Source organism: Centruroides sculpturatus, unplaced genomic scaffold (assembly GCF_000671375.1).
Source record: "Centruroides sculpturatus isolate CEXI.00-Female unplaced genomic scaffold, Cexi_2.0 scaffold498, whole genome shotgun sequence".
NCBI lineage: Eukaryota > Metazoa > Arthropoda > Arachnida > Scorpiones > Buthidae > Centruroides > Centruroides sculpturatus.
The window spans coordinates 165,417-189,004 of record NW_019384650.1 but is presented as its reverse complement, the minus strand read 5'-3'; the positions used below and the strand labels follow the sequence as shown (position 1 = coordinate 189,004).

Here is a 23,588-nt window from a genome sequence, read left to right as displayed (position 1 = left end):
AAAACCTGCCAAGTGTGTTGGGACTATAAATTATTCCCAATACATGATGGTACAGGGAGGGTGTTTCTCTCATTGTGGACTTGGCTGCCTGGCAGGAGAAATCTGCAGTTGCATGGTTGCAAAAATGTATAGGGCAATATTAAAAAAAAATTTTTGTTTTTCATCAGAAGATAGGGGGAATCAACAATGATTTTGTTTCAACATGACAACAACTTGAAGCATTCATCCAAGCTTGTCAAGCATTTTTTGGTTTCTGAGGGATTTGAAGTGCTAACCTGGCCACCCCAAAGTTTGGATTTGAATCCCATTGAACATCTTTGGGAGAAGTTGGAGCAGAATCCTAAAATCCAAGAGGAAAAATCTGCAAGGGTGCACATACTTTTTGTTTCAGATGGATCAGTTTGCAAGATCAGATCAGTCTTTGTCGTGTGATATAGATTGCTTCTGTTGTGTTTTAGTTGGCGGAAAGTATACAAATACGATCAAATTGTATTTACTCTGTGAATGAAATTGATCACAAAATGGGAGAGTACATAGCATGCATTCTTGCCATACAATCTTGCAAAATTCTCTTAATACTTACTTTTTCATCTCAGTATATCGGATATTTTAATAATATTTTTACTTATGATTTATAGGTTTTAAATACTTTTCATTTCAACAGTTAAACACACTTCATTGCTCTTAACTATATAAACTTGACTTTAAGTGGAGTGGAGGTTGCCATATTTAATCTTTATCAGATTCAAACGATTCTACCCTCCACTCAGATTAGTTTCATTGCAATCCAGTTGATCCTAGATGGCATTTGTATATGTAGATAGAGATTGATCAGATTGCTATAGTTTGTTTGTATAAACAATTTGAATGATCAGAGTAATCTTGGGTCAGTTTGATTACAAAACTATAAGCATCCAAATCTACTGGATGACCTTATTTGATGAATGGAGCAAGATCACATTGAAGTTCTCAAATTGGTGGATTTGATGACTTGTGTTTGCAAGCTGTCACAGAAGCCAAAGGTGGTCTAGGTCTAACACAACTGTTTGCATCTTTTGTGTTTTACATGTAGGTGGAATAAATCTTATATTATTCAGGCTGACTACTTTTGAGATCTGGGGGTATATCAAAAAAGACATTTATTTAAATAAAGCAATAAGTGTAAACTTAAACAATAATCATAGAAAACATGTGGGACTTGGGTAGATTTACAATTTAATTAATCCAATTTTTAATACAGTGCACATGCAAACACTGCTTCTCTCCTTCTTGTATTCCAACCACTTCTAGTGTTTTTACATGTTTTTATAGAATAAAGAATAGATATGTCAAGAGTGTGTATAATTTCAAGTACTGGTATATTTCATATCTGTAAGAAGTTAAACAAATTTTTTCAAATAAACTGTCTATTTTTCTGGCTATACTTGAACCTGTTCACAATATAACAGATTCTCAGAACAACGAATGATTTCCAACTGCTCATGATCCCATTGAAACAAGATTCTACTGTAATTGGTTTTTGTCTGATTTTAAAACGGTTTTGAAACCAGATCTTTTAGAAGTTGACCCTTAGCTAATGTGGATGTTGAATCATGCAACTACTTCAGATCTACTATGCTTCTTTTTTATAAAGGAATGTTATTTTATTACATATACTTCTGATGCAATTCAAGGGACTTCATGTGATTACAGGAAAGTTTGATTTGAAAATTTCAATTATTTAAAATAACATGAAGTTAAAAACTGCCAAGAAATTGTAACAATGCCTTAATTTCCTGAAATTCCTAATTTTTAAGCTTATTAAAAATTTTTACTTTATACATAGAATTTTTGCAGGTGACAATATAGGGTAATGGCACCAGTAGACATCCATTTAATGCTGTTTTGGACTGATGATTTTTTTTGTAGTAACATGAAAGGAAAAATTTATATGACAATAGATTGTTCTATACTTGTCATGGAGAAAATAATTTTTTTTATTAGATCTTTCTTTACATTCTGAAAAAAATAATCATGGCTGTTTGCCCAGTAGTCAACCAATGGTTGCAAAATTGTTTATGGTGGCCAACAACTGGATTTTCCTTTAAGAGATTCACAAATGTGGTAGCTGTAAAACGATAAGTGAGCTCAATAGACATCTTGTAGGAAACATGCACCTGATAACATGAAGCTCTCATTATCTTCTAAAGACCCAATAACACCTCACTGTGTGGTCGACTACAAGAAAGGTTTTGTGCACTAATTTTTTCCATATCCATGAGTAATGCAACCTATTAAGTTGTTGAGAAAGGGGTCGTCTTATGATGCTTCCAATGAAGATGACTTGCGTAAACCTGCTTTGATGGACTAATTATGCACAGATTTCAGTTTACATGGTTTTACTGCTGGAAGTGGTCAACAATAGATGCCCTTCCTTAATTGTTCTTTCAATACTCATTTAAAGTGGGGTGAATTCAATCTGGCGGTATATTTTTAAATATTTTTAAAAAATTATAAATTTTATTGCGATTTTCGACCCCCCCCCTAATTAATTAAACTTATATATAATAAAATCTATTAATTAAAAAAAATTAAAAAACTATCGGAGGTCGTTTTTGACATCAGAAAGCAGTTTTAATAAGTTTACCGAAGGAAAATCGGTGCACTACAACTTTAGAACGATTAATTAATTTTGATAAAAAACTTGCATTAAAAAAACATTAAAAAGCAATTAAGCCTTAATCGAGCCTTATCAAAGGCTCATTAAAATTGCGATAAAATTTTTTCGCGCGGGCAAAAAATTCTGAAAAAATTTGGGGACCTAAAAAACATTCCAAAAATTCAAAAAAATTTTTTTTTTCAAAAGTGGCCTTAACGACCGATTTTTACGTAACGCTATGAAACTTGCTCGAGTCACACTCGAGCGCGGGCGGGAAGGGGTTACCCCCGTTCTGTCCATTTTTTAAAAAAATTTTTAATTAAACATAAAAAATACTTAAAACCGAAAAAAACGAAAGAGTTAATTTTGGTTAAAAAGCTTCATCATTTAAGTTCCTTTGTCTCGCCTTTCTGTGGAATTTAACACCGATGAGTTATTGTTTACACATCTGGATGATCTTGAACACAGCTGGAGTCGGATTTCCCCGGAGCATTCTCATAGACGTCGCGGGAGGACAAGGGTTTAATTTATTTAAACTATAATAAAACAGTTTGTTTAAACATCAGAAAAATTAAAGAGAACTAATACATTAAAATATTTTAAATGCTCGAGTTTTCAAAAGATAAGAAGAAAGCCATTTGTTTCTTTTAAGTGCTGTATCATAGGATCACTCACTTTGTTTAGGCAAGCATTTCACTTGCATATTTTCCTAGAGCATCCCAAGTGAATTGAACTCCACACTGCTGTTATAGATATGACTTTTCACTGTGGATATGAAGGACAGAAGGCAACTAGGCAACTGAACAAAATCCCAAAAATGAGGGCATATGTAAATTACTAGAACATACCAAAATTTGTATGAATTATGATGAATTTATTTTTGGAGACTGAAACTGAAATAATTTTTACTTTCTGGGTTCTGTTATATATGACGGAAAGTATGGGAATTAGTCAAAAATGACCTCCCAAGATTTTTCATTTTTGGACTCAGGTGATCTTGAAACATAAGGTCACCTGGTTTCAAAAATGAGCAAAGGAATTTGGAGCTTTTTTGTGTTTTCTGTATTATTTGTAAGATTGTTTATTTTTAATTTTTGGAGCAACTGTAACCTTTATCTAATTGGTTTTTCTTCTTTATGGTAAAAATTATGTAGGATAAACTTCACTTTTGATGATTAGATTTAGATTGCTTATACTGTAGACATATTTTTTTAAATATTGAGGATATTTATTCTTTGTTGTTTAATCTCTTATGGGACATTCCAATTTTCAACAAGAGTGTTGAGTGTTGAAACCAACAATATGACATCATCAATGATGTTCCAACTTCGAGTATGAAGTGCTTAATTCCCATAATTCCATTCTCAGCAAGATGGATTCCATTCAAATGTTGCACCAATTACCCACAATTCATTTGGAAAGTAGCAGTCAATATATCTGTTGAGTGATGAGTGTGTTGAGTCAGCATTGATAACAGTGCCATTTCAACATTGAAAAAAGGAACAACTTTTACTGAACGTTGAGATTGGCACTTAGTCAGCGTTGAAAATTGGAATGTCCCGTTAGCAAACATTTGTCAATTATTTGAGAATTTTAATTTTAAAAAGGTTTTGTACTTTCAGAAAATGTGGGGTGCAACAGATATGACTAATGTAAGTATTATTTCTACTTATAATAATAATTATAGAATAGCTTTTTATATAGTCTGAAAGGCCATGCCAAGAGCCAGAATTATAAGTAGAAATACAAATTTTGAAATTTTGAGAGTATTAATAGAATTAAAAACTCCATCTTTTACATGTGCTCTTGATTAAGTTATCAGTTCAACAAATTTTTACTTCTATTATCATCTGAATGATGTATACAAATTGTTTCATATATCTTGCCTAGGCAATACTTTGTTAGGACTGGAAGTTTTATGAAGTTCAAAGCCCCTTTTTGATAGCAGACAGTAATCTCATCAGATTTGTCAAACAATTCATTCCTTTTACAGTACTAAGTAAACAGGCTTGCTACTGCTGCTATGCATTTTTACAGTCTGGCCAAGATTTATGAAACAAGCTGCATGCAGATGTCTATGTATAGTCACATAATGTTGTTACCAATATATTCACAATATAAAATTTATTTTAAATGTTCATTAAATGCACATATTTGATTTAGTAGAATATTGTGTTAAAATTTTATAATATAACCAATTAAGTTTATGATGATAAATTTAATAGCATGTCAGTCTTTATTATAGATTATTAATGTTACTAAATTACTTTTCTTAGTTTTACTCTTACATAATCAAAACACGATAATGCCTCAACTCCATCTTCTCACATTATTTTGCACTGTCCATTATCTCATGGACTTTTTATAGTGATATTAATTAAGGTGCAAGTACACACTTTCATCTTAATACCACTATAAAAACAGAGAACAACAGACATAAGAAAATCACTTGATTTATGAGTTAGGGTGTGTTCACATTAGGCAGATGTGACAGGTTGCATTAGAGGAAATCCATCTCTCATTTCGCTTGCAACATTTCTATCCTTCCACTCGAACCAACAAGGTCACTCACTAACTAGTGTATTGTCAACCTCCTGACACTACTCAAAAACAACTTTCTTTCTCTTAAAATAGTAGAGAGAACTTAATTTTTTTACAAATTGTATAATTTACAGTATATAAGCCTGGCATGGTCTCTTTTCGAATCAGTACAGTATAATATCAAGTTTTAAGTTAATAGCATTATTTTATACTAAACTAATATAATTTAGTTATACAAAGGAAACAGTTTACATTGTTCACAAAATGAACATTTCTGGATTCTGTGTAATTCTGATTTTTATTTGCCTACTTTGTGAAATTGTCAATTTATATTTTCCAATAAGATATTAACTCATTCAATTTTGGCTTAGAAAACATTAGGTAAAGATTTTAATGTCGTTTTGAAGATTATTTAATATTTTGCACTTTCAAATCCAAATGATTCTTATGTACTCTACATATACGAGGGCTGTTCAAAAAGTATCGGACCTTTGATTGGCAAAAATACATTTATTGATTTTGAAGTACAAAACCCTAATCCCCTTCAAAGTAGTCTCCTTGGTAATGTATATACTTCTCCCAGCACTCCTGCCATTGCTGGAAACACTGCTGGAACGCATGTTTTGGAATGGCCATCAGCCGGTCCGTCGCATTCCGCATGATGTCTTCTCTTGACTAAAATCGGGTTCCTTTTAGCGGCATTTTCAGCTTGGGAAACAGCCAAAAGTCACATGGAATCATGTCTGGAGAGAATGGAGCGTGATGAACCACAGGAGTGTTGTGTTTGGCAACGAAAGTCTGAATCAGATGCACAGAATGGGTGGGTGCGTTATTGTGATGGAGCTGCCAAGTTTTGGTTGACCACAGATCCAGTCATTTGCATTGCACAGCATCACAAAGACAATGAAGGACCTCCTGGTAGTACTCCTTTGCAATGGTTTGGCTTTGTGGTGCGTACTCACGATACACCACTCCACGGGAGTAAAAAAAAACTGTCAACATGACCATGACATTGCTGCGGACCTGCCATGCTGTTTTTTGGCCTCGAGAATCATCCCCGTAAGCTTACTGAATCTTGCGAATTGTTTACGCTTTGGTATCGCCAAGCTTTTGGCAAAATTTGATGCAATATCGCTGCTCACATTGTTCAGTCATTTTCCAACTTAGTGGAATCCGATGAGCGCTCGCTACACGTCCTCACTTATAGGTCGATTGCCGGCGACTGAGGCTTTCTGTAGGCTGGAAAAAAATTCAGGACTGTGCATGACTGTCCCCTCCACAACTCCACCGAAAGAGATTTCCCGTGCATCATTGGTTTACGCGGGAAAAATAAAGGTCCGATACTTTTTGAACACCCCTCATATACATTAAACTTAGATTAGGGTTTCAGTGCATATAGTAAAGTACTTGCAGTTAAACTTCAAAATTAGAAACTCCAAAACAACAAATGAAAACAAAATGAAAGCTCTCCAAACACAAGCTCATAAATTTCTGATGTGCTAATATCACTCAACACAATTACCAATTTCATGAATTTGGTAGGAGTATTGCCAAATTAGCTAATACTTTTCTAGATTTAGTGTATTTATGAGCAATCTAGCTATGCAAATTACCTAAATTATAATGGCCTAGCTATTTTTATAATGCTATCTAGATATAAAAAATCAAACAATTTTAATGGAAACAATATGATTTGAATATTTTTATTATTAAAATGTCTAGCTATGAATTTGAATTTTGAGTTGGCAACACTATTTCAGCATAGCTATAGTTAATCAGTTTTTGTGTGTTCTTGGTTTCTTGCATTGATTTATTTTCAAAAACTCAAGTTCCAATGGCTGCAACACAGTGCAGTGAAGAAAAAGAGCAAAAAAGGAAAGCTGTTAGAACAACAATAGAGATTTTAAAAAAAATTGCTTAGTCTGAAAATGGACAAAGTAGAGAGGTTGTGACTAAAGTTTTCACCTCTAAAACGTGAACGTCGAATGTTGAGTGCCACTATCTTGTAAGCCCAGAAGTTTGATAATGGCATTTGGAACCTCATTGGAATCATGCTCAACATTCCAAATGCTATTGCCAAACTTCTAGGCTTACAGGAAGACTGTGCTCAACATTCGATGTTTACGTTTTAGAAATGAAAACTTTGGCCACAACCTCCCTAGTGTTTCCAACTTAGCCAAAGAATTTAATATGCCCATCATAATTGGAATTACCTAATGTTTTAATTGATGGTATGTCTTTTTCTAAACTATAATAACCTTACTCTTTTTCCCTTCTACCACTATACTGTATTTAGTACAATAAAGATAGTTTTACAAACAACAAAATTTTTATTCTTGTATCTGTTTTTAGGGTGGGAATGGATTAATTTATTATAAAAAAACATGTCATTTTCCATATTCGTTAAATCTTTAGGAACAGATTAATGATGAATAAAGAGGTTTCGTATATATATATATGGGCTATAAAGTTAATGGCAACATCTCAATTTATTATAATACTACCACTCAAAACTGGTTATATTTGAATTAAAACTCTAAAAACCTATTAGTGTTACCACCCATCCGGTTTTCACCCAGACAATCCGGGTGAACTATTAATTTTGTTTGGGAATTTTGTAGAAATTGTGAAATTATGATGAAACAAAGTTCTTGCAAATATTTTTACAAATTTACACTATTTTAACAGCAAAAGAACTCGCACTCACTGAAACTCATCCGTAATTCTGCCATGTTCATCTGTTTACATGTGGCGCGCAACCTGTTGATCCCCCTTTTTTTTCATATAACTTAGCCAGTAGACATGTATGATAGTATCTAGCACATTATTCTTTGCATTGTAAAATGATACTGTGCATGCGTCAGGAACTTCTGTTCAAATAAACCTGACCTGCTGTCTGGGTCCGATTTTGAAAAGGTGGCAACACTAAAACATATAATCCAGCAATTTTTAAAATATGTGCAAATGTTTTCAAACGTCCATGTTAAACAGGTATTGTCAGGAAAACTAATCCCCAGCTGCTGAAACAACAGGAGATTGCTGTACACGTGTACAGAGATGAGGTGACTTAAGACGAGAGAAAGGGTAGAGGGAGGATAGTAAGATTTATAGTTCGAAGAAAGATTGTGGAGATGCTGTGGAAAAGGAGTCAACATTGCAATTCTGAAGCTGGGGATTAGTTTGCCTGATGATGCTTCTTTAACAAGGGTGAAAACATTTGCATGTATTTTAAAATTGCTGGATTATAGGTTTATAGAATTGTTTTTAAATTCAATTTTTAATGAAATGATATACTTTCAGCAACTCTAGTTATAGGTATTTTTTAGCCTTTACAATATGTTTTTAGTGATTATATTCAAGTGTAGTTATACACATGACATCATTTTTCTGCACCCCTGGCAACAATAAAGATACTTTTTTCTTTGCCGTAAGAAAATATATAAAATATTAGAACAAACAAATTGGCTGAAATCCAGGTTTGTCAAAGGAAAAAAAAACCCAAAGATTGTTTTAAGAAATTGCAGAAAGCATGTTGAAACTAGACACTGACTAACAGAACTGTTATAAGCTGAAATGGAACAATTCTGAAATGCCCAAGACAACATGTATGATTAAATATGATGATAGTCTGGAAGACCAATGAAGAATAAAGAATCTTAAATTTCTCTTTTGGAATCATTTTTACAATGAATCCTGCAAGAACTTTCTGTACATGTAGGACGTAGTCACAATGAAACTTGTACAGTAATATTAAAAAATGACAATAATAGGTTTTCATATTTCAACAAAAACTGAAATAAACGAATGTTGTGCAAAGTGTTGTTTATTATGCTAAATTGTGGTTTTAAAAAATAAATAATATGCTTATAATAACTAACAACTGGGTTGATTTTAATTAAAATTGAAAAGAAATTTGGAAGATAGAACAGCGTTCATAACAATTGTATACAGCAGTTCAAAAAGACCAAACTTAGCATATTACTGGTTGCTTCCCGACATGTTATTGATGTCAAACTAGGTTTACAGGATGATGAAATAAAGATCTTGCACGGGAGAGATATTCTGCCTCTCTATAATTAATTGCTGTCTTTACTTCCTAGATCGCATGATTTTCCGACCATACTTTGGTCACATGGCATTTCAGACTCCATTTTTCCCCCCTAAAATTTAAAATTATTGGCTTTGCTTCAAAAATTATTATTACACCTTTGTTTTCTTTATTTTCTCTACTTTTAAACAGTGTAAAATATTTTTATATTGACACAAATGCTTTATTTGCGTCGAATTTAATGTAATTTGATACGAAAAACGCAAAAAAATAAATACATCAAATTTCAACTCTCTGTAATTCATCTCATGTTTCACCGATTGCCATCTGGTTTGTTTGTAAATGCGTTAGAAATATGACACTTTCAAGTGAAGTCAGTAGAAATTTTGCACTACTGCAAGAAAATTTGTCAACAGACCCAGCTTAACTTCTATCAGGAAAGTCAATAAACTTTAATTGTTTTATGACTATTTCAAAGGCTTCTTTTTGAGTTGTAAATCGACCAACTGACTGTTTTTATTTCATTTTACTATAAGAATATATTTTTTAAGATTTAACAGATAGTTTTGTTAGATCTTTACATATTAATTTTATTTTTAATTTTTAATGTGATATAGTTGTGTTAGGCTTAAATTGATCTCCTAATATAAAAATTGACATCACTCAAAATATTATAGAAACCATCAAAATTCTTTGCTGATAGTTTAGATATAAGTGTTTTCTGTGCATGAAATGAAGCAATCAAAAAAATAATGGGTGGACCATTAAAAATTCAGCAATTTACGACACAATGTCAAATGCGTAAATTCTTTTATTTATAACTAAAAATATTCTCGAAATTTCATTTTAAAAAAATGCATTTGCGACAATACCTAAATGAAATTGTTATGCAAGAAACAAAAATTGTACAATTAGCGCAATTTGTATTAGCGTAATTAATTTTCAAAATTTTTGTTGCTGTTATTTCTCGCGTGCAACAACACGATTTCTCGCAGAGTATAATGAGACTTCACTGAGTGTAATAATAAATTGTGATATCTTGCTTCAAAATCGGGCTAGAATCGATCTTTTTCTTGGGGAAAAAAATTATTGGGAGAAAAGAATTGATAGCAGAAAAGATGATCGCAATGGTTGCGATCGACGATAGCAATTATCGCGAGCATGTTTATGCCGAATTTTTCCTACCCGAAAGCTCGCGCAGAGTCTGAGACACCGGCACTTTTTCAACTTTTGTTTGCAAGTAAACTCTGTGCGCAATAAAAACGTTATGTATTGCATTTTTTGCAGCTTGTGAAAATTAGAGAACTTGAACTTTTTGAAAAATTTCGGGAAAAATGCTGCTAAGAAAACTGCCACCAGGCATCTCACACATGCTAGGTGATCTAGAAAGGTTTAACACTTCAATAATAGAGAAGTTCTTAAATTTTGAACTGAATTTTGAGATAAATATCTTATAAATAAAAAGGGATATTTTATTTATGGTAGCATTGTATTGGTGTGAGGCCTTTGTAGGCACATGTTTGGATGTGTTGTCCAGCTTTGTTTAATAGAAATTAACTTTTATTATTATTTATATATTCTTCTATAAATCTATTTAATTTTATTTTGTAGAAAAATATTTTTATAAAATACAATGAAACAAATCTCAGCAGATGGGTGTAAATAAAACTTATTAGGAAAGGATGAAAAGCAATATGAAAATTTCTTCACATGACAGAAGCAAGTATCTAATGTACTGTACAGTATATATAGTCATGAAGTAACAAAAGGAAATGTGTAGTTGTTTTCAAACCTGTTATATTTTTTAAAATGTACATGGTGATGCTTCAGTTATCAGCTAGTAGATATATATACTACTAGCAAAAGACTTAAAAAAAATTAAGTCTTTTGATATACATATTTTAAAATATAAACAATAGTAAAATTAAAAGAAATAAATCAATTTCTAATTTAATATTTATTCTATAAGTTTAAGAATTTCATCCAAGTTACAATAGTAAGAGGTCAAAATTATCTTGTAACTTGTAATTTTAACTTAATTGTTACAATATAATTTTGAAAATTAAATATATATCTAAGGAAATTGAAGTATTTTCTTAGATACAACAGTGAAATTAATAATAATCTTTTTGAAAACAATATTATGAAGATTATATTGATTATATTAATAATACCAGTATATAAAGAATATTGTACACAAAATTCCTTTTTGAAGTTATTGAACTACAAACCTTATTTTGAAACCCAAGGGACTAAAAATAATCATGACTGAATTATCCAAACTTTTTTTGAATTGATTTTTTTTGCAAATCCTGAATAAAATTACATTATCTTATATAATTTAATCAGTTTGATTACAAATGCATTAATATTAGCTTAAATTACTAAATAATAACTCTTATTTCAAAAAAAAAAGTCAGTTTGCGTGTACTTAATGAAAACAATGAATTGTAATGAAAACTATATGCAAAGCTAGAGCTAAAAATAACATGAAAGAAGCTTCAGTGCTTTGATAAGAATTATGTGTGAATTTTGTCTAGAGGACCAATGGCTAGTTCTATGAATTCGCTGTTTTATTAGAGATTAAAAGGATCATGTGATCTGATAAGAACAAGCTTTGTTAATGGCAAAGTACACATTCTGTCATGAATACACATGTGTATTTAATGGACTTCAGAATTATTGAAGCAGTAGATTTCTGCAAAAAGATATCCAAAATAATTAAATGCCAGATTTATTCCATAAATATAAAAAAAAAAAATTTCACTTTATTGGCAACACATACAATGTCCGATTTGCTGTAGAACAGGTGTCCAATAAATCAACAATCTGTAATTGGTTAAACTGTTATCTGGGTATGTAAACTTTTCTTATAAACACACAATAAACATGAAGATTTTGAATTAAAGAATATTTTTACAAGTCACTGGACTAGATAATGACTTTGAATTTCATTGTACACATATTTCAAATTATCCAAACTAAAATATATGTGAAATACTATTCTCTTGGCTGGGGACTAGACTTTGAATTGCAAGGTTTTACTGTTTTGTATTAATAATGGTAATTATTGGTAGTAATATTAAATTATAATTATTGGTATATATCTAATGAAATTAAACTATTTTCTCAAAAATAATACCAAATATTTATCAAAAGCATGAATGGCAAGAATAATTTGTTTTCATTGCTTGTTATAATTACAAGTCATGCTGTGTCTTAACTCAAACACATTGCCAAGAACATGTTTGTGTGTTTTCCCACACTCAGGAAAATGTTTAACCCCCCACATATAAGAAATACCTGTACTTGAAAGTATTCAATCTCTTGTGATCGCTATTCTATAGAAACATGTGTTGCAAGATATATATATATATAAAATATGCTGTAAGCATGTGTGACAAAGCCTGAGAAAACTGTATATAATAAACTAACAACAAAATTAACAATTAATAAATAAGTTACAATAAAAATTACAATTATTAAATTTCTATTTCAGAAAGGAGGAAGTTTTGGAAGAGGCTGTGGGTATGTATTTTAACTTAAATTTTAAAATGCAAAAGAATTGTCAAAATTATAACTCTATGGTAATTAATATAATTTGGTACTTGATACAAATTGACATTTGACATTAAATTTAATTAGTAATTAATGATTACTTAATTTAGATGCATCTAGAAGAGAAATCTGAAATTGAGTGACATTCAGTTGAAATTTTATAGGAAGTTAGGCATATGCTAGTTCTGTTTCCAAACAGGATCTATCTGTCAATCTTTCCAACACATGATTCAATTTGATTAATTTTTTTTTGCAAATTTTGAGTCCTTATTTCTGTTATGCAAAGGAGAAAAGTTGAAATGCTATCAAAGTTTGAAGTATGTGTCATTCTGCCAATACTTCACTCAAAGATAAACTTCCTAATGAGATATTGGATTATAATAGTTAGGCATTCCAACAGTATGCAGTAGTTTAGTTCATCCAATTATTGCTTAAAAAATGCTGCACAGTTTGTTTTTATCACTGCCTTCTAACTACAAAATTTCAAATACTTATTACAGTTAATATTCATAAAAAGTTAAGTGCTGAATAAAGTAGAAACTTCTTATATCTGGATAATCTTCCATACTCAAGAAAGTTTGAACAATGTAAGGCTTCTCAATCTGGTAATTTGAAGACCCCTGGGGATATGTGAATGTTGCAGTTCTTGTTCTCCAGAGAAAAGTGAAGTGCATACTGTGAAATTGAAAAAAAATGCTACTTGTAATATTTATTAAACCTACTAGTTAAAATGCAATAAATTAAAACAAATACGAAATAGTTCAATCTCAATAAATTTTTGATGTTAGAGGAGATGAAGTAAAGAAAATATTAAGTTATAAAAAACAAATAACTACATGCACTTTCAATGATACATAACCATTTTCAAAGAAAAGTGTAAAAACAGAAAAAGGAATGGAACAATTTTTAAAATTAAGAACCTGATATAAAATAAACAATCGCAAACAAATTCTTTTTTAACCAGTAATTGAACTTTAACATAACTTATGAATATTTTCGGCCTTCAAGGCCTGCTTCAGGTAATGAACTAAACTGATTTCCAAATTGGACCGTTTGAACAATGGCTGATTGACTTTGTTTGAATTTCTCAAACAGATATTTCTTGCAGTCTTTAAAGTTAATACAGTTTCAAGTTGGCTTTATAAATTTCAAAGGCCTCCAGGTGACGAATGTGGTCTATTTGAAAGGCCCACCTAATTAATCTGGTATTCTGGAGGTCCGCATGAACTCCGGGACAGTGGCGTACATGGACAAGGCAGTGGTATGCCTGTTGTTCGCAAGGTTGAATTGATGTTCATGTATCCTTTTGCAAATTGAACGTATGGTGCATGCATGGAAATATCTATTTGAGAAATTCAAACAAAGTCAATCAGCCACGTGAATTTGATGTATACAAAGTGTAAAGTCGAACATCATCGTTCAAACGGTCCGATTTGGAAGTTCAGTTTAGTTCATTACCTAAAGCAGGCCTTGGTGAAGGCCGAAAATGTTCCAAAGTTACATTGAAATTCAATTACTGGTTAAAAATGGTATTGTTTGTGATTGCTTATTTCTCACTCCAGTATTTTTGAGAAGACTGTTACTGATATAAAATATTACTGTTCTAAAAGGTTACATAACATTTATTTCAAGGAAATAAAATTAAGTCTTTTGATATACATATTTTAAAATATAAACAATAGTAAAATTAAAAGAAATAAATCAACTTCTAATTTAATATTTATTCTATAAGTTTAAGAATTTCATCCAAGTTACAATAATAAGAGGTCAAAATTATCTTGTAACTTATAATTTTAACTTAATTGTTACAATAGAAACAATACAATTTTGAAAATTAAATTAAGAATTTTAACGAAGTTCAGTGGTCTGGCATGTTGATAGTTGAGGTGTTATTTTTATTTTCACTAAGCAACCACATAACTTACTAGAGAAAAAGTGTAGTAGTACCACATCAGGCCATATAGAATTCATGCCTTCAAAAAGAACTGCATTAAAGCTGGTTTCCACATTGCCAGAAGATACGCCAGAAACAGAAAGCATATGAAGAAGTGATTTAGTTCCTATCCAGAAGTTTCTCTATGACAAAATCTACTTTTTGTACCACAGTAAAAAATACTTCAACTTGTCTTTTCCATTGGATCTTCTGTTGTTTTGACTTTAGAAGAGCATAATGATTGACATAATAGTAAATGTTTTTAAATCTTGCTATATGGACAGATAATGTTTGAAAAGAGTGATATAAAGCAATGAATTAAATTGTTTTTAGAAGAGTTTAGGGAGTATTCTTTGTTTTAAAATAAAATAGACAATGAAAGATGTCAGTCTCAGAGATTGCTATAATCAACTTAATTCTGCTCATGCCATTCAAGTATTCTGGGAATAGGAAAATGAAGGGGGAACTGAATCTAGTTATTTTTTCATTTCAGATATGGTAACTTGTGGTTTAAGCTCTTGCTAGTTTTTTGCTAAAATGCTACAAGAATTTAGACTTAGTGACAACTTTCTTGGCACATTTCACTAAAAAACTAACATTTTTCAAGTGGTTAATGCAGCTTAAAAACTGATGATGATAAGATGTTTTAACTAGTGATGGGACATTACCAGAATTTTTCCTGATTCTGATTTTTTTGAATACTTTCTAAAGTTTCTTTTAGTTTAGAAAAATTAATGATTTACACTATGAGCATAGTTCATTCATTAATTAATAAATATCAAGCTTAAGAATGGAAAATGATTGGGGAATCCAGAATCGATCTTTTGAAAGAAACTCAAAAATTCCCCATTTATATGTAGATATGCACGCTTTTATTAGTAGTGTAAAATAAATTTGAAATCTTATTGCAGATAAAGTTAATATTGCAACACTACCCCTAAACAAATTACAGCTAATCCCTTTTAGTCAAAAAAAAAACTATATCCCATTGTGTCATCTAAGGTTGCCATCTTTGAAAACTATTTTGTTGGCTGACATGATAGCTGGGGAAAGTAATGAGAAGATGGACTTCTTTTTTTTAATGCTAATCACAATCATAACTGCTGTAATTCCATCATATTTAACACTAAATGAGGATTGGCAAATGATGCAATGAACTGAATATCATCATGAGTTAACCAAGTTTTGAATTCATTTACTCAAGCCAGGTTTTCCTGAATGTACAATTGTGTGTACTTATTTGAGGAAAAGAAGAATCAAACAAATGCCTAGACTGATTCATCTTGAAAAATCAATTTCTTAAAACTCAAAAGGGTAGTAAAATTAAAAAACATGAACAATTATTTTTACTTAGAATAATGTGAAACACATTTGAAAATTAAATGTATTACCGCATCTTTTGTGAATTGTAATAAAAACTTTAATAGTTAGTTATGGGAAAGTCGTTATTTTATTAAAAAATGCTTCTATATAGGCTGAAACTAATTTAGTTACAACACCTTAAATATTTTTTGGCAACACTTTAATTTTTATAAATGAACATTTTGAACACTTTTCACAGGTCTACTTATTTATTTTATCTAATATTTTTTCAGTTTAAAAGACAATTTGGTTTATATTTTAAACTGTTTGCCAAACTTGAATATTTCTATGAATAGTAAAATTTCAAGGATTAATTCTTTGTTTAAACCATTTTTGACTATACAAATAATTCTGGATCAGTTCAAATCCTTTTTTAATATTCCCAACTAGACAGATGGTTAACAACTTTTAAAACTGATGACATATTAAAAAACACAATATACAATTGACATGGACCTTTTCTTTGAGGATCATATGTCAATGATACCACATTAAAGTTTTTCACATTATCACTCAGGTACATATCTGTTGTATTTATATGCATCTGTAGTCCTCTGGTGGAAATCTGGGAATTCATTGTAATTAGTATATTTACACGAATAGTAAAATTCCAAGGATGTATGGTCAAAAATTGTTTAAATGTTTTGTCGCTTGCCAGCCTTGATTTAAAATTGCTGGCCAAACTAACCTAATACTGGCTGGGTGGCAACCCTAAATGTCACCCTCTCTCTTCTAAAATGGGACAGTTAGCACCAACCAGGTGCAATCTCTCGTCACTTTGACTATGTGAAAGAAAAGTCCATCTTGATAGACATCACCTCATGTATGGGGCATCATGTATTCTCTGCTTTGTAGACACAAAAGGTTCCAATAAATGAATACTTAATGGTTAATATTTTCATTTTAAAAATGCAATTTCTGATGGAGTGGGATTTGTTTAAAATATATGTTGCTGTCTGATTTAAGGATATGTATGTCATTGGCTAAAGTTTATTAAATGATAGTTGTAAAGGGTCTTCGCTCAGATTACCCTCTTATAACAAGTTATTGAATTTGTTGTTTCACACCTAGTACACACTGTTGAGCGTGAAAGGTTTTGGTGAGATGACATTAACAATCACTCCAATTGGAAACTGTCTTGATGTAAAAAATGTCAGCAACTTTGGGTCATTTATGAACATGTTTAACAAAATGAGAATTTGATTTTCATTCAGCGTTTGTTACCAGGTGAATCAAAATCAAGAAGAATTGTTCAATAATGTATGATACCTGTGGGTTGTAACAATACATTTATAGTTATATTGGTAGTGTAGTACACTGTGATAATGTATAGTAGCTATAGAAACTAAACAAGTATTTAAAAGACAATGAATTGTGTAATGTTTTGGGCAGCCTCATGGATGAGAAATGTTAGCTACAGTTTCTTGAATTTTGCTGCAACTTTTTTAGTAAAATTAGCTAAAATGCTACAGGAAATTTTTCCCAGCTTCAAACCATGCCAACTAGTTCAGTGGTTTAATGAGATGTGATGTTCCTTTGTTTGTAGCCAACATCCTAGAAGTGGCTTTTATATATAAGCATGCCACTTTAGTAGAATTATCAAAGGACTTTGATTCATTCTTGCTTTTCCTCATGAAGATAATAAATTCCAGTCATTAGCAAGCTAACAAATACCATAATTAATTAAATGCATCATTGTTTTAGAACTTTGCCTGAACATAGTTGACTAATTGTGTGACTGACGACAGCTACAGAGAATCCCTTTATCCATGTTTATGAATTGTTTTATATCTAAAGAATTTTTGGTTAGTTACAATTAATCTTTCTTAAATCAGATAGTACAAGATTTATTCTGTAATAAACTTTAACCTAAAGATGTTTTTTTAAGTGACTCAAACATTTGTTAAAATCTTATAGCTGGATAAACTAAAGGTGCTTGTTTTTGTTGTGCATACAGTTTGTACTGTGATTTATCATTTACAGAGAATTCTTCTGAAAGCTTTTCACAAAGAACTTGATTTATTGAACTATCATTATTTATCAAAGTTCTTTGATAAATAATAATAATAAAATATAGTGTGGGTATTTTTGGTTTGGATGAACTCAACATCCACAAATTCCTGCTAGTCATTGTAGAAACACTTTTCCTGATCACTTTTCCTACTCAGAACAAGAATTGAATATGCTGTGAAGAGCTTGGAATATTTCTTGTCCTGTTTGTCTTCAGAGAAACCATACTGAGTAGATTTTTGATAAAAATATTAAAGAACCTTATAAAAGTAGCAAATTGAGGAATGTCATTAGAAGCACTTATAGAACACAATTGATTTCTATGTAATTTCTTGACAATTTCCACTATCTCTTCCACATGCCAGCTGTTTGTAGAATCTGACAATGGAAAATTCTATTTGACATCCACAAAGTGATTGTTGTTTATAAAGATTGTTTCACAATGTATGGTTGAGATCATAAAAAGTTTGTTTTTAGGAAAAAACTAGGTTATCTGAAGCTTTTGTTGCATTTTCTGTGTTGTGGCTGCTCTTGTGCACTGCCTCTGAGATGTAAGCTGCTTTTAATGGCTTCTTTCTTTTTGCAATTGGAACTCCTCCCTGATAGGGATTTAGTGTTGAAGTTGTTTTGATGAGTAAATGACACTTCAAACTATGGTAGCACATTGCTGTTATGATTAAAGGATTGTATCATTGCCTATCGAGGATGTTGGCGTTGCTGTCAATATGTTCTGTTAAATAACTAATTGATTCCTAATGCATTGATTGAAACTGTTTTGATCCCCTTTTTTCGCGTGCTGAATTAGCTTATTTCGAAGGAATATAAAATGGAGAATATTCAAATTACAGATGATCAATTGTGTAACAAATACTGTAACAAATTTATTTTATATAAATTCTAGATTAGAAAGATATAAAGAATTTTTTCCATATAAATTATTTTTATAAATTTCCATATAAATTATTATTATATGGAGGGAAATTACAAGAGATCAGTTTCTTGGAATAATATATAAATTATATAAATAAAATAGGCCAAACAAATAATTTTATTAAGCATACATCAAATCTATAAAAGATTGTAGATATTCGCTTTTAATTTAACAAAAAAATAAAAGTAATTTTGAATACACAGTGGTATTTTGCACCTCAAGCAACTGTAACTTTGCAAATTTTGACAAAAACTAACTTCAAATTTCAAATAATACTTTGAAATTTGAACTGCATGCCAATGAATAAATGTGCTAGAAGTGTAAACACAATTTATTATATGCCCCAAGTTGTCTTTTGCTCTTGTTCTTTAATTATGCTTGTATATCACTTATTATTATTATTATTATTATTTTTTTGTTTTTGGTATGTTTTGGAATTTTTGATTATATTGTGTGATGTTTGTCCATTTTTAACAATTTCTTCTGAGAATTTTTATTTGTTGACCTCTTCTGGACATGCCTATATTTTATGTTTTACTTCAAATTTTTGAAATGGAAGTTCTTAAATTACATTCAAAGTTTAGGAGCATCTTCCTCATACACACTTTGAATTCATTTTACTGTTTGTATGATGTAAGACATTCTGAAATTCATAGCATAATATGCCTAAGACTTAAAAGTTGATTTTTATTCAACCAAAATTTGAAGTAGAAGCTTTGTATTCTTTGTTTAGAAGCTTATTTGTGATATTTAAAAATATGCAAGTTAACATTTTGTTTATCAAAACTTTGTGTGATAAATTAATATATCAATCAAATTTTGATTGTTATATATTTGTTGTTGTGTGTTCTTAATAAAATTGATTTACTGATAATAAAATGAAAAGAACCAAAGAATCACACTGTTAATTTGTTTCCTCAACATAGATTTGTGTACAAACAAGTTATCTTCAAGAATAATAAATTCATCTGAGAACAATTCAATTTAGTATATGAAACAGCTCTAAGAATATATGTTGAATGCCTGTCACACAAATTTCTTAGTTATCATTCTCAGACTGAAATATTATGTTCTGGTTAATGAAAAAATAATAGTGCACAGAAATTGAGATTTAACAATTATACATTTTTGACAATTGATGTAATAATCTGGAATAAGGTAAAAAATTTATTTATGCAAGAAATTAGCAAGCAATTTATGTAAAAAGCCACAAACAGAATTATTTCATATATACATATATAAATTCTATAAAAGTTTGTAAATTATTGTTATAAGAAGTCACAAGGAGCCATCTGATTTTCATTCTATAAATATTTTCTAAGACTGTTGTGTGATATGATTGACTACTTCTTGATCAGTGATTTGAATTTATATTGAGATTTTTGTTGGCAAATGGCTAGAGCAGATTCAGATATCTCGATATTCAGTACAGTACTATAACATGTTAAGCTGACTGGCCAGCTTCATTTATTGTGGGTTAGCTTTAACTTAACTGAGATTGGCCAGTTTGAGTGAATGTAGGAAATAATTTTGCTTGTTACCTATAAATTAAGAGTTCTGGATTAATTTGAAATCATATTCCCAGTGATAGAATTGAACCCCATCTAGTCAAATTTTAAAATTTAAACTAAATGTTTTTGCAGCATGTTTGAATCTTTAGTTGGTTCTTTTCATGTGTTCTTATATTTAATTAAACTTTTGTTAGTTTGGTTAGTATAATGAAATTTTGTTTTCTTTATAGCGTTGGAAGAGGAAGAGGTTTCAGCAACCAATTTACTACAGGGACAAATATTCCATTTGAAAGTAAGTTTACAACTTTCTTTACATTAAAACTTCCAGGTAGGAAACTTTTTCATTTTTAATTCATAGATGTATTCTCTAGAAAGATTTTGAAAAAAAATTTATTTTTACCAAAATTTTTTAAAATTTTCAGCTGATTAAATAAAAATAATCAAATACTAATTGCAAATATAACTTTGAAAACTAATATGAATAATTTTCATAATTTGTAATTGGTTTTTGATATTTTATGGATAAATACAGTATATCTAAAAGAATATAAGATGTTTTAAGAATATAAGATATTTTGGAGAAAACTTTTGTTTTTAAGAGTTATTCTGTAAGGACTTGTTGATTGGGCTACAATTTGAGAAAAGCTGTAGACCTGTAAATTCCCACTGTCATTCGTCTGTCCATGTGTCTTTACTTAATCTTGGACGGAATTAGATGAATCCATGACCAGCTATGGGAAGGAGTTACTGATTAATTATATACAAACTTATGCAAATCGGAAGTTATGTTGTTTCAATTCAAAAGTTTCCTATGAAAGCAGTTAATAGATGATCAGCATGATTCTCTTATTAAAGGAAAAGTATGTTGTACAGGGTCAAGACTACTAATTTGAGGTGGGGAGCATATATTTAAATGAAATAAATTAAAAATATGATTAAAATTTGCAACCTGGCATTGACTCATAATAATCACTTGTTAGTCTTAGCTGGAGGATAACAGACCACCTACACTCAACAGCATACAACACTTACTCTGTCTTAAACATGCAGGAAATATGATAGTTTTGTACTGACTGTCCTATATACAGGACCATACTATAAAGGCCTATACATCTGTATCAACAAGTACATATACAAGAAATGGCAAGAGAACTGGGACAAACAACTCAACAATAACTCACTGTCAAACCAGAGTTAATAAAATGGATGACCAGCCAACAGAAAAACCATAACATAAAAATAATACCTGCACAACTGAGAACTGGACACACAAGACTAACACAGTTATGTAATAACAAAGGATATCCAACTGATATGCTCAGTTTGTCATACTCCACTTACCATCCAACATATATTACTAATGTGATCTCAGTAACAAACAACCAGAGAATGCTACCTTAAACAACAACAAATCTTCAGAAGACCCAGCTCTATGGAATATACTAGACAATAATGGACAAATTCAACCTACAATAGCATAACTGAAGGAAAAAAACTTACATATAGAACATACAACAGAATAATTGACATGTTGCCAGATCTTTTAGGTCTGAACATAACTGGCTAGACCTGGCCACTCTTTGGCCTACCTAGGTTCTTGTGCCACAAAAAACCCAAAATCTAATCAACCAATCAAACTAGAGGAGGATATACACATGCAGGGCAAAATGGACAAGTGAAATTGCAATTCCACCTGTGGAAGAGCAGCCACACTTATTGCAAGCTGTTTTTTGATTTTTGGTGTTGCATGAGTAAAAAGTGATGCAGTTAGCCAGAATGAAGACAATTTCCATGCTTGTTTAAATGCTGTATTTTTGAAAATTTTTTTTTGATAAAATAAGAGAACAAATTAAGAATTTGTAAATATCTATTAATTGGTTAAGCTTCCTACATCAAGAGGCCTTTCAAAATTTTCATTTCATTACTGATCATATGATGATAATTCAAAATACCAGATTATATGCAATGAATAGATGTTATTAGTGGCTGTTCAAAATGTGGAAAATGCTGCAAAAGTTGGATTGGAGTCTACTTTTGATGAATTGCAGAGTGGTAAGACAATAGATCTTAATAATTGCCACAAATTTGCCATTTTTCTTGATGTGCAGCATGTATTCATGTGCCTTAATCACAATATTTTGCCAAGTCCTTTTATCTATCATGTATAGTGGTATGTCTATCATCATTAAAAATCTTACATCACTGATGTTAACACTATTGTTTAAACAAAATTGTTACTTTTTTTTACAGAAGTCTTGTTACATGTAAACTTGTTGAGACTTAAAAAAAATTATACACAATTTTATTGTAGTAAAAATGTGTACACAGTACAGTATAAAGTATTTTTAAAATTCCTTAATATATGGATGGTCATGTATGAGTAATATTTATCAAAGAACTAGATTGGGATATGTTAAAAAATGCATTTAAAATTAGTTTTTACATGAATAGTGTGGTTTTGTTTTTAGTAAAATTTTGTGAATGAGAATCTTTTCAGTTTTTAACTTTCTAATAAGCCTATACAGTTGACCCCCCCTATAAGATCATAGATACGTTCCATTCTTTAGGAATCCGATTTCTTAAGAGTCCTTCCAATCACAACCCGACACGTGTGAAGTTTACGGACTACGGCTGTTTGAAAGGTTTTCTTCCGTAAAATTAAATAGATTCTAGACTAATCCGACTCAACATTTCCAAAATACGTATATTTTTTTGGAAATAATCCGTATAAACTACGCTATAAACAAAAAAATTGTAGGATTACTTGCTGAGTGTGCACCATTCGACATGGCCATTGCTCAAGCTTGTTTTCGTCGCGAAGCAGCACACCAAACCGCGGCTGATTTCTGATAACTTATTTCTCTGCGAAAACTTCGTTAAACTTTGGCGACATCGTTAATATAAATAATTTTTATGGCCGTTGAATAAGAAATGTGTCTTTCACAAGAAATGTATAAAATTACAGTGCTGTATTAGACTTATGGTACCTAATTTACATACTGTACAGACGATAGTTAGCGTAAAATCTCCATAGCGTGGCGCTACATGGTGGAAAA

General features: G+C 30.7%; 1 protein-coding gene across 4 annotated transcripts in view; it reads left to right on the top strand.

The window, feature by feature from the left end:
• LOC111626274 (ATP-dependent RNA helicase vasa-like) overlaps window positions 1-23,588 on the top strand; it is an 85,008-nt gene that overhangs the window by 8,992 nt on the left and 52,428 nt on the right. For 3 of the 4 annotated variants that reach the window (XM_023369594.1, XM_023369591.1, XM_023369593.1), the window contains 3 exons: window positions 4,261-4,290; window positions 12,727-12,755; window positions 20,763-20,824. In XM_023369594.1, the coding sequence (XP_023225362.1) occupies window positions 4,264-4,290; window positions 12,727-12,755; window positions 20,763-20,824 (118 nt within the window). In that variant the 5' untranslated portion in view covers window positions 4,261-4,263. Of the gene's footprint in view, window positions 1-4,245; window positions 4,291-12,726; window positions 12,756-20,762; window positions 20,825-23,588 lie in introns of all 4 variants that reach the window. The other variant, XM_023369592.1, reaches the window with a different exon arrangement.